The 17,585-nt window shown below is 30.9% G+C and overlaps 1 protein-coding gene across 1 annotated transcript; it reads left to right on the top strand.

The window, feature by feature from the left end:
• Positions 1 to 11,031: 11,031 nt before the first annotated feature.
• Positions 11,032 to 14,228, top strand: LOC145844441 (26S proteasome regulatory subunit 7-like). The gene is made up of 8 exons (XM_082951841.1): positions 11,032 to 11,224; positions 11,610 to 11,800; positions 12,096 to 12,206; positions 12,266 to 12,401; positions 12,668 to 12,804; positions 13,066 to 13,245; positions 13,605 to 13,762; positions 14,033 to 14,228. Exons 1-8 carry the CDS (start codon positions 11,032 to 11,034, stop codon positions 14,226 to 14,228), a joined length of 1,302 nt encoding a protein of 433 aa, XP_082807967.1.
• Positions 14,229 to 17,585: the final 3,357 nt, after the last annotated feature.

The raw sequence follows: 17,585 nt of genomic DNA, 5'->3' as shown, positions 1-17,585 counted from the left end.
AAAAGGAATAAGAAGTAGTGTAGACTAATAGTAGTTAATGATGTAAACTAACTAACAGTTTAGCCAAAATTTGTTATAAACAATCTTTTAAAATGAAGCACTATTCATTTTTTTAAACTCAATAGATAACTTTTTTAAATGTACCTTATTGTGTTTTAAAACTATTTTGAAGTATATAAGTCATACTGAGATAGCTTTTAAAAATCCTTAACTTTTTATTTGCTAAATTGAAAACAATTTTTTGTTAAGTTTTTTTTATTTCTTTACTAAGCTACAAACCCTAAAACTATTAAAAGTATACAATAACAATGAGATAATATATTTATACGGTTTTATAATGTTTTTATCAAACTTTGTTTAAGTTGTATTTAAATACAACAAAATTGCTTATACTTTTATGCTTTGGATTATTTATCAACAATAATTTCTATAGAAATAAAAAAAACATTAGTAATCAACTCAAAGATGATCTTAATGGCAAAAAAATTGTGGTATCTGAGAACTAGTTTTATGTTGTTATTTTCTAAACTTTTCTAAAGCAGAGTTGTCTTATTCATAATATCTGCTTTATCTTTTTTTAAAGTTAGATAACTATATGCGTTTAAAATATGTAGATGGGTGTTTGGCAAACTTTGTAAAATTTAATTAGGCGATGTTTTTTTATTGCATGTGGTGTACGACTCGACAACCACAAGGTTCTCTCGTACACCAGGTCCGTAGACCAAACTTTTTGAGCTGTTGTATATTATCGTTCAATAAAAAAAAACATAAATGTTACAATAAACAAACCATTGTTTCAAGAGTTTTAAACTCAAAAACTACTTTAGTAAATTACCCATTTTCATCCAAAACCGGCCATACGTGGGGTGCTCACATGAATTCAATGTACAAAAGGACATAAGAAAAACAAAAACAACGCAAAGTAGATATGACAAGATTTATAACTTAAGGATAAATAAAAACATGGATTAATAACTAATAAAAACTATAAAAAATACATATAAACAAAAACTATTTAAATTTTAAGATAAAAATAATTTAATTCAAACTTTTACGAATCCTTTGTTATTTTGGGTTTAATAAATAATTGTTTCTCTATTTTATTTGATTCATTGCTAATTAAATGTTGCGTTAATCAGCTTGAGTTTTATTCTATTAACATTTACATTAAATATCTGTAGGTCGCGCTTGCAAACGTCTCTGTAACGTAGTCTAAAGCGACTATCATCGCGGTTGCAATTTGAACACGCTTATCATACATTCAAAAACATTACCGAACCAGTGAAGCCCGTACTGGCTTAGGGCGGTGTACATAATAGTGAGATCAGTACGTTTCAGCATTTCTTCATTGCTAATCTTGTGTTGACATTTAGCTTTGAGAATGCGACGTAGGCATCGTTGGTGGGAAGTGATGATTGCGCGTAGACCGCTTCTCGCTACCGCACAGCAGAGTGCTACAGTCGCACGCACGATGCACAGCCGAGAGTAAACAAATACCACACGTTACAATTATATTTAACAAAAAAATTTAACCGAATTTTATATTAAGTATGTGCGATTGTCTTAAAAGATTTCAACAGAAAAGGTGTACTGGTTCAAGAAGTATATCTACAATAGGGACTAAGTTGAAGTAAGATGTAGTGAGACTGCGAGTTTGAATTAGCATAACGTTTCTCTTAAAAAACTTAATACATTATCGAGCATTGATTTCGTCAAAGATATTTTTTAATGAAATTTAACGTAGGAATGATAAACTTAATTCGGAAAATTTAAGTTAGATATATTAAAGATTACTTCTTGATATAAAACTTGGTTGAAATTTGTAGCGTAGTCCGCAAAGTTGAGTTTAATAAACATTAAACAAATAACAAGTGGGGCTATTTTATTTTTATAATTAAAAACTTAGTTGCTATGGAAAACGTAATCAACAAAATAAAGTATTTTTTGTTAAGTTTAAAATTAGCTCAAACTTATTACCTCTTTTTTTACAAGTTATAAAAAACTATGGCAGCAACGTACAAAGAATACTTCAAGCAGAATCTTAAACGTTCAACCAAAAGTACAATGGCTCCAAAAATATCCCTCGGTGGAAAAGTATGTTAATAAATACAAACTTACAAATAGTTACAACATTTCTTTTTAAGTTTTCTTTGAAATTTGATGTTATTAACAGCTTGTACTTCTGGTAAGGTGTGTATTAAATCTATTTACACTTTGATATTTTAGTTCTATTTTACAAAAAATTTATTATAAATTATATGCTTTCTTCATAACAGGTAAACAGCTTAATTTATTTAAAATCTTAAAACAACCATTCACCATTTAAATCTCAGATAAGTTAAACTTCTCTTTGGCAATGTATAAACTTCATATAATAAAAAACAAGTTTAAGGTTTTTACTAAATACAACCTTCTTTAGTTGTTGACTATATAAAATTGTTTATAGTCTAGTATAAGAAATCCGTGAGCACTTCAACTTTTCTTTTGTATAAAAGAATTCATTATACTGTAAGCGTAGTTTTTCTGTATCTGTAATTTAACAATTCCTTTTTATTGTCTATACAAAAAAAAATATTAATCTATTCTATTTAATGTACTAATTAACTCATTACAAAACGGATTTGTAATTTTTTTTTTAAACAAAAAAGAAAAACATCTTTGCTCCAAGTATACTTACTAAATAAAAAGTAACTGAATAGCTAATTATTAAACAAAAACAGTTTGAAATTACAAAGCTTCCGCCGATTCCGACCGGATTTGAGGTTTTACGGGATCCGAGCAAAGTGCTGCTTGAGGCCAAGCCGAGTGCGAACGTAGCAAACGTTAGTTTTGTAATTTTATTGCAGCGTGGTAAACAAATCGTCAGATAAACTTGATTGAAAATGTAACATTATAAGAAGTTCAACCCTAAGTAACCCGTTTTAAACTTTAGCAAGTAAACTTTACAATCCACTTCTTTTATTGGCCGATGCCCGCAGTTTTACACTTGAGTTTAAAAAAACTAACCAAAATTTCACAGGCGCAATCGAAGCCGCGCAAAGTGAAGGTGCACCAGAAGTGCAGCTACCACCAGAAGCACTTCAAGCCGCGCTTGACGGCCATCGTGGAGATGGTTCGGCAGATAGACGCAGAATTGACGAAAGTAATGCGACAGTTTAACTTGTAAATAATAATAAAAAAATACAAACAGCATAAACACCACTCCGTTGACCGACGTAAACAGAATGTTTTTCGCAGGAACTCGGCAAGGCGAGGCGGCCGATGAAGGCGCACAGCTTCAACCCGCAGTTCGTGAGGGGCGACCACAAGAGCCTGTTCAACTTCCTGCAGGAGAAGAAGGCGGAGTTCTACGGCAACTACCTCACCAGCGAGATGAGGACGGAAATCGGGAACCTGAAGAGGCAGATGGGAGAAGAGGAGGCCAAGGTTTGTGTTGCGGGTGAACGTTGTTTGAAAAAAGCTTTTTGTGAAACTGTTCTCGCAAAAAGCTTTACAAGTTTTAAATCTACTTTCAGTGACAACTTGAGCTTTTGTTTTTTGTCAACTAGGAAAAACTTTAAAATGTAAGAAAAAGTGCGCACGAAACTTTTAAGGGTAGCAGTGTTTTCGTAGTTGTTGTCACTGTATAGCCAGCTAAAAACCAATTTCAAATAAGTTGGAAACGTCCCTAAATTTCCTAGATTGTACATAGAAATTTCAAAAATTTAAAAACGTTTTCAGTTGGAAGCGCGGGCGGGGAGGCTTCAGGAGCACGCCACGCTCTTCCAGGAGTTCGTCAAAACCGTGAACGAGCGAACGATATACGCGAAGAAGGAGGTGGCGCTGCAGGCGAAGAAGCACCAGGAAGTGGTAAGTTGTAAAGCTCGTATGCAAGACTTTTTTAAACATGATTTTAATTTAACTTTTTTTTTTAGATTCTATTTGAATTTGATTCTGTTTGGTTTTTTTTTATAAGCACTGACGTGGTCTTTGACCGAAACTGAGTTTGCATTAAAAAGTCTTGAAAGAATTAAATAAATTTAAGTTTTTTAATGTAAGACTGAGATTGTAAATTTGTGTTTACTTCTTTTTTGAATACTTCTAAAGTTTACATAAAATCAAAATGTTGGCAATCTTTTAGGAACCTAGTTTGTATTTTAGAAGTTTGTGAAAAAATTACTTAATTAAGCTAAAAACTAACACATGAGTTCAAAAAAAGTTAACTGCACTATTTGATAAATTAAATCTTATTTTTTACATCAGTTTTAAACTTTTTTGCTCTAACAGTATAACTTTTAGATTAACTGAACAAATATTATTTCATAAACTAGAAACAAACGCTTAAAGACTTGCAAGAAAAAATAGTTTTTCTGAAATCGAAAATAACTCATCAAGATGAGTTGTTAATGGCCGATCTTGAGTGAGTTTTGTTGTGTTGGTTAAATATTTATTTAGAAAATTAACAAAAATTCAATAATGTATATATAAACAAAAATGACTTCAAGAAAAAGAATAATAAAATTACTTATACTGCATGAAGAAGTTATATACCAAACAAAAGAAATAGTAGTTGAGCTCCTTTATCAAACTAATTTTCAAGCTGTTTTATAATACTCACTAATTCAAAAAAAAACTTAAAAACATTAAATAATGTATTGAGCTGAAAAATATTTATTGTTTATGTATTGTACATTTTTGTGCATAATAACTATTTGATATTAAATAAATATTCTTTTTATAACTTTAAAATAGTTGAGCGTAGAGCAAGCACACTGCAGGTATCAAAAAAAAATATTTCAAACAGCTACAAGAGCTTCATACTGAAGGTGTACTTCAACTCGCGCTCGAAGACCAACCACAACCTCCTGGAGCCCATGTGGGAGCAGCACAGGAAGACGAGGGAATACACCGGCCTCGAAACCTACCCTCCCATCCTCTACCCCGTCGAATGCAGCGACGAAAGTTATTTGGAGTCCAAGATCACCATCCCGGCCGAGCCGAGGTGCTTTTTTACTTTTTGTTTGTTTTGTTGATTATGATATTCGTCAACCAAGTTTTTGAAAAAAAATTAGCAAGGTCCAAAGAGCTATTTTATTGATACTTAGCTTTTATCAAGAAAAAAATATTAGAATTTTCATTTAACTCATGGTTTAGCTGAATAAAACATTAGTTTATGAAAGAGCTCGTGAAACATTAAATTTCTACCAATGAATGTACTAAGCTTTTGTAAAAACTAACATTTCACTTCGCTTAACCACCAACGATATTTTAAAGCAACCGCGACTTGGAATTTGTGCCGAGCCTCCGCCTGAGCAGGACGAGTAGCAAGGCGCAGATGGGCCGCTTCAGCCACATCGCCCGGCAAATCCTGCGGGCGGAAAGGGTGTCGACCTTCATGCGCCCGGCGAACAAGAAAGCGTCCACTTTGGAAGTGCCGGGCGCGGGTGGCGACGACAAGTCCGCGCCAGTCGGCAGCGGCTCGAACAGGCTCGCGGCTCCCGACGCGAAGCTGTTCAGGGGCGATCAGAAGAGGAGGCAGCAGGCGTCCAACACGCTGCAGCGCTCGACCGTGATGATGCCTTCCCGGCCCTCGTACCGGGGCAGCAGCGTGCACAAGAGCAGCTCGATTTTGAAGGCGAGCACGTCCAACGCTTTCCTGAGGAAGAAGTACGTGCAGCAGCAGCCGAGCACGGAGTCGGGCAGCACGATGGACTTGGAAGAGGAGGAAGTTCCGGCGCCTTACGTGCTCAACTTTCTCTACTCGACCGACGTCAAAACCACGAAGACTAAGTACGCCGAAGAGTGGGTTTCGAACACAAAGTTTGCTGAATCAGGTAGCCCGGTTGAGCTTACGCAAATAAAGTTTATGTTTAGAAAAAAATTAACCTGCTGTAGATTTGAGTGTTTTGTTACAAGCTTGAGTATCTGAGCAACCAGAAAGCGAAACTACATTAGTACTTTTATAAATTAACCTTTTGCAACAAATTATACATATGTGGTTTGTAATTGATTTGGTAAAGTGTTTTATTCTAAGAGTCAATTTTACAGAAACTGAGAAAATTTCAAAGGTCTTGAACGATCCCGATTGGCTGCTATCGATAATGGAAAACTTAGAAGAAGTTAATGTCAAGTTTATATCACATTTTCAAGGAACGGATAAGCTATATGAAGATATTAAGGTTTAGAAAAAATTCAGATAAGCATTCTTTCAAATCTGTATTTAAGTGGTATTGAACTTTTGAGAAGTATTTTTGAACTTAAAATGTTTTTTTTTATGTACATTATTTATTGTTTTTTTTTACATAACTTTTTTTACATAATTTTTTTGTTTTTAATACCTCTTAAAAATATTTTACTGTTTTGTTTAGAAAGAAAAAGCAACTACGGAGCAGGAGCTCAATACAGAGATTAAAATGATGCATGAAGAAATTAATTGTTTAACCTCGAAAATTCAAGACTATGAAAGTCAAGCTAAAAACTATGAAAACTTGTACAATGGTATTAAATTTTCTAACACGTTAAAGCCTAGCAATGGGTTATTAGAAAAGACAATGAAGTCCTTGGGAAAAGTAAATCAATTAAAATTTTAGCTTTTTAATCTAGTTTTTTAATATAACTATTTTATTAAAATTTGTTTTTATATGACATACAAAACAAAAGTCTTAATACAAGTTGCTAAAGATATCTTTTTAACTTTTTAGCAAAAAGTTAGTATAAAAGTATATACTTAATTGTCCGAGACTCGAAACAGACTTATAAGCTACCTAAATTAGGTTCACAAAAGTTTGAAACTTTAAAAGTTTATGTTTAAGTTTAATATTTAACGAATAAAACATTGAGTTTCAAAGCAAATTTTTGTAAAATACAGACAAACAAAAAAGCTTGATGTAGACACAAATGTATCAATTAATTACAAATGTCTAAAATAAGACGTTTTTAAACCAATATCCCTTAAAGTTTGCATAAATAAACAAGCAAAAATATACCACCACGGTTTTTTAGATGTCTTTAGATGTTTGATTTTTTTCTAATTTACTCTTTAGTTATTACACAAAAATAAATTATAAAATATAACTTTATGAAAATATTTTGATATATAGACTTTATTTATAAAGTGATTTAAAAAAATATAATTGAAATATGGAAAGTCTTTTTTCTTAAAAAAAAATATAAATTTAGACAGGAAATTAGTTATTTAAACTTTTGTTTTCTAATTAAAATTTTTACGAAGTAATCTGATGCTAGTTAGATAAAGGTATATAGTTGAAATAAACTTCAATTTTTCTACTAGAATTTTTTTAATCTTTATTGTTGTTTTGTAAACAGTAAAGTAAACATTTAACCTTACTTTTTTTTTCAATAAATGAAAACTATTTTACACATGAGAAAAAGTATTTGTAAATAATTTTAGTAAAATTATTAAGCAAGCAAGTATAACTGTTGAAAATTATTTTAAAAATAACACTGGATTTTTTTTTAAAGGTTAAAAGGTTGTGTTAAAGGTTGTGTTAAAAGAACTTTATAAAAACAAAAAACATTTTTTTCAATTGTTTTTTACAAAAAAAAATTGTAAAACTTCTGATTTTTTAATATTTCCTTTTATATAACGAGTTATTATCAATAGTTTTTTACAAAAGTTTAACTAAAAAACAAAAAAAGAATATTAAAACATATTAAAATGTTTATCTGTGTAAAACATACAAACAAAAGCCTTCTGATGTGCTCAGGTGTACAAGGACGTGTGTGAAGACCTGGAGACGATGAGGGACGATCCGGTCGGGATGCTGACCAAGATCGAGCTGCAGTGCACCGAATACTTCGACTTCATGGACACCCAGCCGGACGCCCTGGTGCGCAAAATGCTGAAAACTTTGGAGAAAGTGAGTAGTTGTTGTTTTATCGTGGTTTTTTTTTGTGTTAGAAAGGTTAAGTTATACTAAAGTTTTAATATCTTGCAAACATTTATTTTGAGCGTAACTTAATTTGTTGCCCGATTGAAAAAAAAATATATTATATATCAAAATTTAAAATAATACTTAAAAGCAAATATTTCATCAATTAAAGCTTATGAATTAAAAGAAAAGAAGATGCTAATTACAACTGCTAATCGAGACTGATAATATTACTTTTTATTTCTTTTAAAGGAGCGAAGAGCAAAAGTGATAAAACGCCGCGAAGACATCAAAAAAGACGAAAGGCTGAAGAAGGACAAGACGGAGAAGATAAAGAAGAACGTCCGCTGGGTGGCGGTGAAGAGGAGGGGCCACCCGCTGTGCCCCAGATCGGCTCCCACCCACGCCAACATGATGAAGGAGATGAAGCAGAAGCAGGAGGAGGCGGAGGAAGACTTGGATTACTTTTTTAAGTAGATTTCATTACACGCTTTGTATACGAAAACTTATTGTTTTATTTTAATAATATTTGATGAAGTTGGAACTTTTAATTTTTTGAGCCTTGTAGTTTTCAGGAAGGTTTATGATGACTGTTAATATTTTGCTCCGTATTTTCTATAACTTTATTTTACTTTTGAAAAAACATTGAACAATTTTACGTTCCTAGTCTTCAGTTAAAATCATCTTTTTTTCTTAGAAGGTTTATATTTATAATATAAATGTTGCTAAATTAAGATTTATTCTAATATGTGCGAAAAAGCAATACATTTTTCTTTACTTTATAGTATAAAACTATGACTTATTTTAGTGATAGGATAGTTATAAAGTTATTGACGAAGTAAATTATGATGTTTATTTGTACGTTTTAAACTAACATTTTAATCAAAATTAACAAAAAAAAAAATTTCATACAAAATTTATGAGTTTTTAATATAGATATAATGGTGGTTAAACCAGATTCACAATAGATAAATACACTTTTGATGAAATATACAAAAGTACATTTATCTTTTTTGAGTCTAAAATCGTAAAAACTAGAATCACGATGCTCTAAAAGCTAAAACTTTTGTTATCTACAACCAAATTACAAATACCCAAAATATAGCAACTATGATGTAAGATTTAAGGTTAAGGTTGGACAACGTGTGGCCCGCGGAATGAAAAGGACCAGCTCGCCAATGTTCACAAGATTTAAGCGAAATCTGGTTAGCTAAACCACACTTTAAAACTAACATATTCTTGGATTTTAAATAAAAAAACAAAAATGTCTTATGTAAAACTTACGGGTGATTTGAAGATTATATATAGTAAATAAAAGGTCACCTAGAATTAGTATTTAGTCGAAATGAGTTATGTAAGTAAGTAGTTTTCGTGAATTAATTGAAATTTAAATGCTCCGGCCCGCCAATGACTAAATTTTTTCACATCTGGCCCGCTAACTAAAACTTTTGTTCACCCTTAAGCTAAATGACATCTATAAATGTTTTTTAGACTAGTTTGTTAAAGTAAACAAAAAAAAATGAAAAGTATTCAATTTGTTTAAAACAAACAAGTTTCTCTATGTTAAATTAGTAACACAGTTATACGCAGTATTTATAAGAAGATGGAATTACAGTATATTAGTAGTAAAGCTAATTTTTATTTCAATGATAATCAACATTTCCTAAAGTCAATCAAAATATATCTCTTTTCAAGACCATCTATAAATATAACTATTTTTAATACTTTGCAACTCATTTATTTAATTAAAGTTTAAGTACAGCCAGAATTTACTATAATTTAATTTTATAGTTTAACTTTAGAACACATTCCCTTGTATCTTACAACACTTGATGAAAGGATTGAAGGTTAAAACTATTTATATGTAAAACACCAAATTTTCAGAGCAAATATTTCAATCAACTTAGTTATGCTTCAAATTACAATCATTCAACATCAGTACAGAATACTAGCAAACAAATTTTAAAAAAGATAAAGTTTCTAAATGAGTTGTTCTAGTGAGATGAAATAATAATGAGTTGATGTTAGAGAAATTTAGTTTAATTAATGTTACTATTAATTTTAATTTCTTCAAAATATACTAATTACAATACTGATAAGTTTTTCAAATAACTAATACATCTTTTCTAAAATGTTTCAAATTGGTTTAATTACAGTAAGAGGTAGACAAAAAGAGTTGTATTAGCATCATTAGTTGTATTTTTATTTTATCAGATTAACTTTTGTTTTGGAAGTTTTAGAATTTAAAAGGTCATTTTTTTAACTAATATGAGAAACATAAATTGAATGTATATAAATTTTATCTAAAATAAAATTCCCATTAGAGCTAAGGCTTATTTGCAGTTTTTTGAAAAAACTAGGCTAGTTTGAACTCTTTCAAAGAACTCATGCTAGTTTATATGACTTCAAAATATCTTTTCCTTAAATATTTTTTTCAAGGTACTAAGTACTTTTGCCATGAATTTATTTAGTTAAGTTACTAACTTAAAAAACAGTAACTTGTTTCAAACTAACAAAAACTACTTCTATTCAACTTAATTATAAACTTAAGCTAACTCAAGCTAGTTTTTGATAACTCATGCTGTTTATTTTTTGCTTTAAAGAGTGGAGAAACTGTTTTTATTAAAATACAATAAATAAAATCTTAATATATTTTAAAATCCTTATTGATTTGTTACATTTTAGTAGTCCTAAAGTATTTTTTGCTATACTACAAAACTTGAGTCTTTTTTTAGTTTTTCATTTTGAAGTATTAGAAGTATTAAATAAAACTAAATTTAATTGTTTTCTAATGTCTTTCTTTTACTTTCAAGTACAAACAAATGTTGGGTTTACAAATAACCAATATAACCCGTTAAGTTTTCCTTTTTTTCGCAGCATTAAGTACAGGTATCTCCCTCATGAAAAAACACTTACTGTTGAGTACTTCTGGGCTGTGTTAAAGATGCGTGCTTAAGAGGAAGACTACTGAATATTAAAACTATAACATTACGTGTTGAATAAATTAAAAGTGTACAAAATTAAAAAGTTTTTGTAAAAACAAACAAAAGTTCATAAAGATTTGTAACTATGTTAACTAACTTATGTCAAGTTCATTTTGTTTAAGCGCAAAATAAATCTTACTTTGTTAGAGTATATGTACATAGTTCAATAGACAAGCATGACAGACCATTTGGGAGCTGATCAGAGACGCGTCAAGGAAGATGACAACGAGGACGAGAAGCCGATGCAAGAGCTGGACGAGGGAGACATCGCTCTGCTGAAGACTTACGGGCAAGGCCCGTACGCCAAGTCAATAAAAACCGTCGAAGACGACATTCAGAAGATAATGAAAAGGATCGATGAGCTGACTGGTTTGTTTGTTTTTGAAACATTCTGGTTTAATTCTCTATATACATTAGTTGTTTTTATTCATTAAAAAAACCTACTTGATACAAGTAAATATTAAAATTTTGCTATTGCTTCAGTTAAGTTATAAAAACGTTGAGGAATGTACTCTATAGTTAATCAGCACTTGGCATTTGTTAGCTTTGAACTTTATTTTAATCTAAAGTAACTTTTCAAAGTCAATTTTACGAAGTTTTATAAACAGTTCCAAACTACTATTATACAAACTAAGATGGTAAGTTAAAAGACTAACTTTAGTTAATATTCCAAACTGCTTAAACTGCATACCAACAACTTTTTACTTTCCACAACTAAACCATTCGTAAATTTTTCACTAAAAAAACCTTCAAGGAGTCCAGGAGTCGGACACCGGGCTGGCCGCCCCGGCGCTGTGGGACCTGCCGGCTGACAAGGAGAGGCTGGAGAAGGAGTCGCCGCTGCACGTGGCCAGGTGCGAGAAGATCTACACGACGGGAGACAGTCCCAGGTACTTGATCAAGATTAGGAAATACGCCAAGTACGTCGTCGAACTCGGCGAACGGGTTTGTTGAGAACTAGTGTTGTATTGATAAGTTGCGATCATGCAGGGTTGTGTATGGAAGCAGATGAAGTTTAATGTGCATAAAATAGTATAATATTTTTTCGTTTAGTTTTTGTTTTGAAATGAAAGCGTTTAATTTAAAGTCCGTGTTTAAAAAAAAAACGTAGTTTTTATGTTTAAAAATATTTTTTGCAGTTGGTTTTAAAAGACTTGTGGTAACACTATTAATAAAACTTACGTTCATACAATTTTTTACTGCTGTTTTTTAAAGACTTTTTTTTTTTGCTTTTTGAAAGATGGCACCAACAGACGTAGAAGAAGGTATGAGGGTGGGCGCTAGTAGAAACAAGTACAAGATCGAAATACCCCTCCCTCCGAGGATCGACCCCACAATTTCCATGATGCAGGTATGAAACTTTTTGTAGAAGTGAGTCGTGTGAAACTAACTTCGTTGAAACTGTTGCAGGTCGAAGATAAGCCGAACGTGACGTACAACGACGTGGGAGGTTGCAAGGATCAGATACAGAGGCTGAAGGAGGTCGTCGAGGCATCGCTTCTCCATCCTGAAAAATTCGTTCAACTCGGCATCGATCCGCCGAAGGGTCTGTAATTTTTCGGGTTTTAATTGTTAAAAATGGTAGAGTAAATTTGAATATTTAGTTATATCGTATCTTATGCAGAGTTCTTATAATTCAATCAATGGTTCTATTGTTTTTCTGTACAAGTTTGTTTTAATTTTCACTTAACATGTGAAATTTAACTTATACTAGTATTTTATATACTTATATATTATACTTAAAGTTAGCATAAGCGGCGTTTAAATTATCTTGATCACATATTTCAAACTTCTAATCGTGACTAAAAACAGGTGTTTTGTTGTTCGGACCGCCTGGTACTGGCAAGACCCTTTGCGCTCGTGCCGTGGCTAACAGGACTGACGCCTGCTTCATCAGGGTCATTGGGAGCGAGCTCGTGCAAAAGTACATTGGAGAAGGGGCAAGAATGGTGAGTATTTTAAAACAATTAAACATTACTTACATTAGCCGTAAAAAAATAATCTAAGTGATAGTTTTTGGATACACTCACTCAAGCAAACTGCTTATTTTTGTTTTTATGATTTATGTTCAAACATGGTCTTAAAATTTTTTCATAAAATGTTAATTGTGCATAAAAAGTATTGTAGACAGGCCGATGCATAAAACTAACTTACAATTCACACTTCCCCACTGCGCAGAAATATTACTAAAATTTCCAATAACAACGCAGGTCAGGGAGTTGTTCGAGCTGGCTCGCAGCAAGAAGGCGTGCGTGATCTTCTTCGACGAGGTCGACGCGTTCGGAGGAGCCAGGTTCGACGATGGGGCGGGTGGAGACAACGAGGTACAGAGGACAATGCTGGAACTCATCAACCAGTTGGACGGCTTCGACGCTAGGGGAAACATAAAGGTTTGAAAGTTGGGAGGGTTTTTCAAGAAGTTTATGAGCTTTGATAAAGCGATAGTATGTTTAATAAAAAAAAGGTAGTAGTCGTTTGACATCTTAAAATGTTGAGGGTTACAGATTTTTTGTTAGTTGTTTTGCTTGTTACAAAACTACCACAATGGCGAAGGTTTTTCGTACATTGATAATTACATTTTAAACTATGTCTATGATATTAACACTGTTATCTTTTTTAAACCATAAAAAAATTAAATTTTAGCTTATACTTAAAAATAATTCATTTACGCTTGCTTATACAATATCTTAAATATTTTTGTACAATGTATTTTTCAAACAAGGCTCCACATTATTTCTTTTACACACAGGTGCTGATGGCAACGAACAGACCCGACACGTTGGACTCGGCCCTGCTCAGACCAGGAAGAGTAGACAGGAGAGTCGAGTTCGGGCTGCCAGACTTGGAGGGAAGGAGCAAGATATTCAAAATTCACACCAAACCCATGAGCGTTGCGCGCAGTATCAGGTTGTTGTTATACTTTGTATTTAGTGAAGTCTGTATGTAAACTCCGTCTTACTCAAAGTTTATATTAATTTAAAATCGAAAGCTTGTGTAATGTAGTAGTTAAAAATATCTATTATGTGAAACAATTAGATAATGAAAAGCATTAAAGTCTTGGCATAGTTTACTATATAACATGTTGAAAAGAATTTATTTACTGTGTTAGTCTCCTAAATTATACAACAATCAAATTGAAACAACTTTATCAACATCAAGTCGCATACTTCCTCACAGGTACGAGCTGCTAGCTAGGATGTGTCCGAACAGCACGGGGGCCGAGATCAGGTCGGTGTGCACGGAGGCGGGCATGTTCGCCATCAGGGCCCGCAGGAAGGTGGCAACCGAGAAGGACTTCCTAGACGCGGTGAGAAAGGTCATCCAAGGGTACGCTAAGTTCTCATCGACACCCACGTACATGACATACAACTAGTGCGTGTTGAAATTATTTTTTACTGCCTGTTTGTTTTTACTGCAAATGAATAGACTTTGTTATTTGTTGAAGAAAAGTTTAAGTTGTACCAAAAGACTTTAGTTTGTGTTAAGCTTTCTTTTTTTTATGATGTGTTTCCTAGATAGTTTCATTTATTCTATTCTTACGTTACATATTCTTACGTAATATTAACGTCTAAGTTAATAAAACGCTATAAGTTATCCACAAAGTATTTTCTCATTTAGTAGCACAAGATAATTGTACAGAAAATTATAAATCTAAACATCTTTTAACTCTATAACTTAAAGTCCTTGTATAGTGTAATTATTATCATATAATTATATGCTTACGTCTAAAACTAATAATTAATTTATAAGAAAATCAGTAAAAGTATGGTCTCCAGTGGTGCAAAGAAACTGTTTAGAACCATTCAGTGATAGTGCGTTTGTACTTGGTCGTTGTGAAGATAATTTCTTATTTCGTTTTGTAAATGCGTTGATTTTATTAGTTCTGTTTGTGATATTACTTCGAGTGTTTGATACATAAAGTTTGTTTGGTAATAAAACAATCAAAAAACTGCCTATTAGTTTTTTAAATAAAGAAACATCCCACTTAAAAGGTAAAGTAGAAGAAACTGAATAGTTTGGCATGATGATATAGTATATATATGCATTTTTTGGAGTAGCTGTTTTTAATAATTTATCTTAATTTACTTAAAAGAAAAATAAATTATATGTAAGGCCCGCAATGCGTTTACTTTTTTGTGTTTTAAACTATTTGTATTTAAGTTTTTAGAATTGAAAAAATTAATCTTAAATTTACTGCGCTATTTGTCTATTTTTGCAATCCACCTCCATTTATGAGTTTTCACTTATCAATCACAACCGCTAGATTTTAAATCCCCGATATATAGCAAATGTGTTAAAAGCAATTAGATTGAATGCAAATAAAAAACTTTCAAGCTTTTAAATGTTATAAAAAAGTCAACAGAACTAATTTTAATAGGAAACCGAAGTACTTATTAACAATTTTAGTAGATTTTGCAATGCTAAATATATTCATTGCTTTTTATTACGTCAGTACTGCTTAACCGCTTATTTTTTTAATGCTTTAATTTCCTTCGCAGGAGAAACATTTAGAATTTGCATAATATTAAAATACCATTTCAACTTCTAATTTGCAAGCTAACATTACGATAACCGCAAAATGAAATATTACTTATAAAAAACAATGTGTGAAATGAAGATTTTAAAAGTTTTCTGTTTGTTTAACTTTTAATTGATAATTATATGTATTTTAGTTTTTCCGTAGAGTTTGAAAAATTGTAACTAACACAAAAAGACAATAGTTTTTTTTTATGATTTTCCCCTATTACATAGTATACTTTTTATAAAAATGCTTGATTCAACCTTTAAGTTATAGTTTAATCAATCATTTGTTGTTGTGGTTTCTTCATCTTGTACATGACTTAAAACAGAGTTCGGCAAGCTGCAGTCTGCAAAGCAAAAGTATGTGGTCCGTGATGCACTTTTTGGTTAAGTGTATATATTATTAAACAAAAATTTGCATTAAGGTTGTAAATAATAATATTGTAAAATAACTAATTATTAGTGCTTTATCAATGCATATACTATCATATTAATTACTATTACAATTATTTTAAACATTTGCGTCCCATGAAAGCTTTTTCTATTTCGTGCAGCCCACGATATATTGTTTCTATGAAAAATGATCCGCGACTTAAAAAAGGCTGCGGACCCTTGACTTAAAAACTAGCAATTTTATTTTTTTTTTTACTTAAGCACTAGTTATTTTAAAACAAAAAGAAAAATTTTACTACTGTTGGTTACAACTAAGTTTGAATAAAAGCTTGAATAATAGTTTAAAGTTAGATTTATACTTCATTTTAAATCAAAAGTTTAATTTTTTCTTACTATTGACAAATCTCTAAAAAACAATATTTGATACATTTTTAATGACTTATAATGACTGTGAGAAAGGAATTAAACACTAAACCACTAACCTAAAGTCAAATAAAACTCTAACTTTTATTATGTATACCGCAAATTATAAAAGTCAAGTTTTTTTGTTACGTACCGACTGAGCTCAAACTGATGACTTAGCATATTTTTTATTAATAGGAAGTTTAAGTCTAACTTTAATATTTTAAATATCTATTTTTTGTTTAACTATATAAAATATCTTAAATACAAGGTGTAATTCTTTCTGCTTAGCTACTTAAAGATAAATAGATCTTTTTTTTATGATTTAGAATTTTGTTCTAGTTCGTAATATTAGCAGCTTCAAACATAACTTAACAAAAAAAGTATAAACTAGTTGAAAAATATTGTTTAAATATTATGGGGTTTTAAGCAATTAGATTAGAAGGAATCATTTTAACGCAACATATTCTTGAGATTTGTAGCAACAACACACTTAATAAAAAAAATACTTATTTATTTTGTTTATAATTATTTTGGTATGTTCAATTTTTTATTTAGAAGATAATTATGACTTGATGATAATTTTTTCAATTTAATTTCCTTAGCATGTTCAAAACCAAAACTAGAAAATTATACTTCATGAATATATAATAATCAAGTATACTTTATTGCTTAAATCATTACCTAATTTAGAATATTTTCCTTACTTTTTTGTTCATTAGTATTAATAATGAAAACTAATCATTAATCGTGACAAAAAGTGCTTTTCTTTCTACATAATTTTTTTTTTTAATTCAAAAATACCAAATCAAGTTTTTATTAACGCTAAGTCCTGAATTGTTTTAACAAAATTTTGTTATCTCTAAAAAGTTATAATAATAACATTTTTTAAAATGTATATAAAACTTTTAAAGTTGTTTTGAGTCGTGTTAATAAAACTAATTTATTTTTTATTTAGAAAAAAAGTGACTATATTGTATTTGTATATGTTTATCCTGAAACTTGAGCTAAATTTATTTTGTGTTTTGAAACAAGTTTTGCTTTGAAGAATATAGTAGAGTATGCACAACAGTAGTCTTATTTTTGCACAATACTAATGTGTAATTAATACTTTTTTAGTTTTGAACAACACATGGACTTTACATTTTCTGGATAAGACGTTAGACTATATCCGTGGTTTACGACTCGGTAGTTAAAAGGTATTTTGCACACCAGGTCCTTGGACCAAACCTTTTGAACGCTTAATTTTTGTTGTCAAATAAACAATATAAATAGTATTTGACTTATTTAATATCATGAAAAAGCTATTAAAGGTAAAAACTGCAATAAAAAGTATCGTATAAAGTTTAGTATTTTTGAGACTACGAAACAATTTTTAATAACTTAATATGGACATTGGTCTTGCTTTTCTGAT

This window comes from Thalia democratica, chromosome 9 (assembly GCF_965202585.1).
Source record: "Thalia democratica chromosome 9, ktThaDemo2.hap1.1, whole genome shotgun sequence".
NCBI classification, from domain to species: Eukaryota; Metazoa; Chordata; class Thaliacea; order Salpida; family Salpidae; genus Thalia; species Thalia democratica.
The sequence above is the reverse complement of the archived record's forward strand: the minus strand, read 5'-3'. Positions and strand labels throughout refer to the sequence as shown.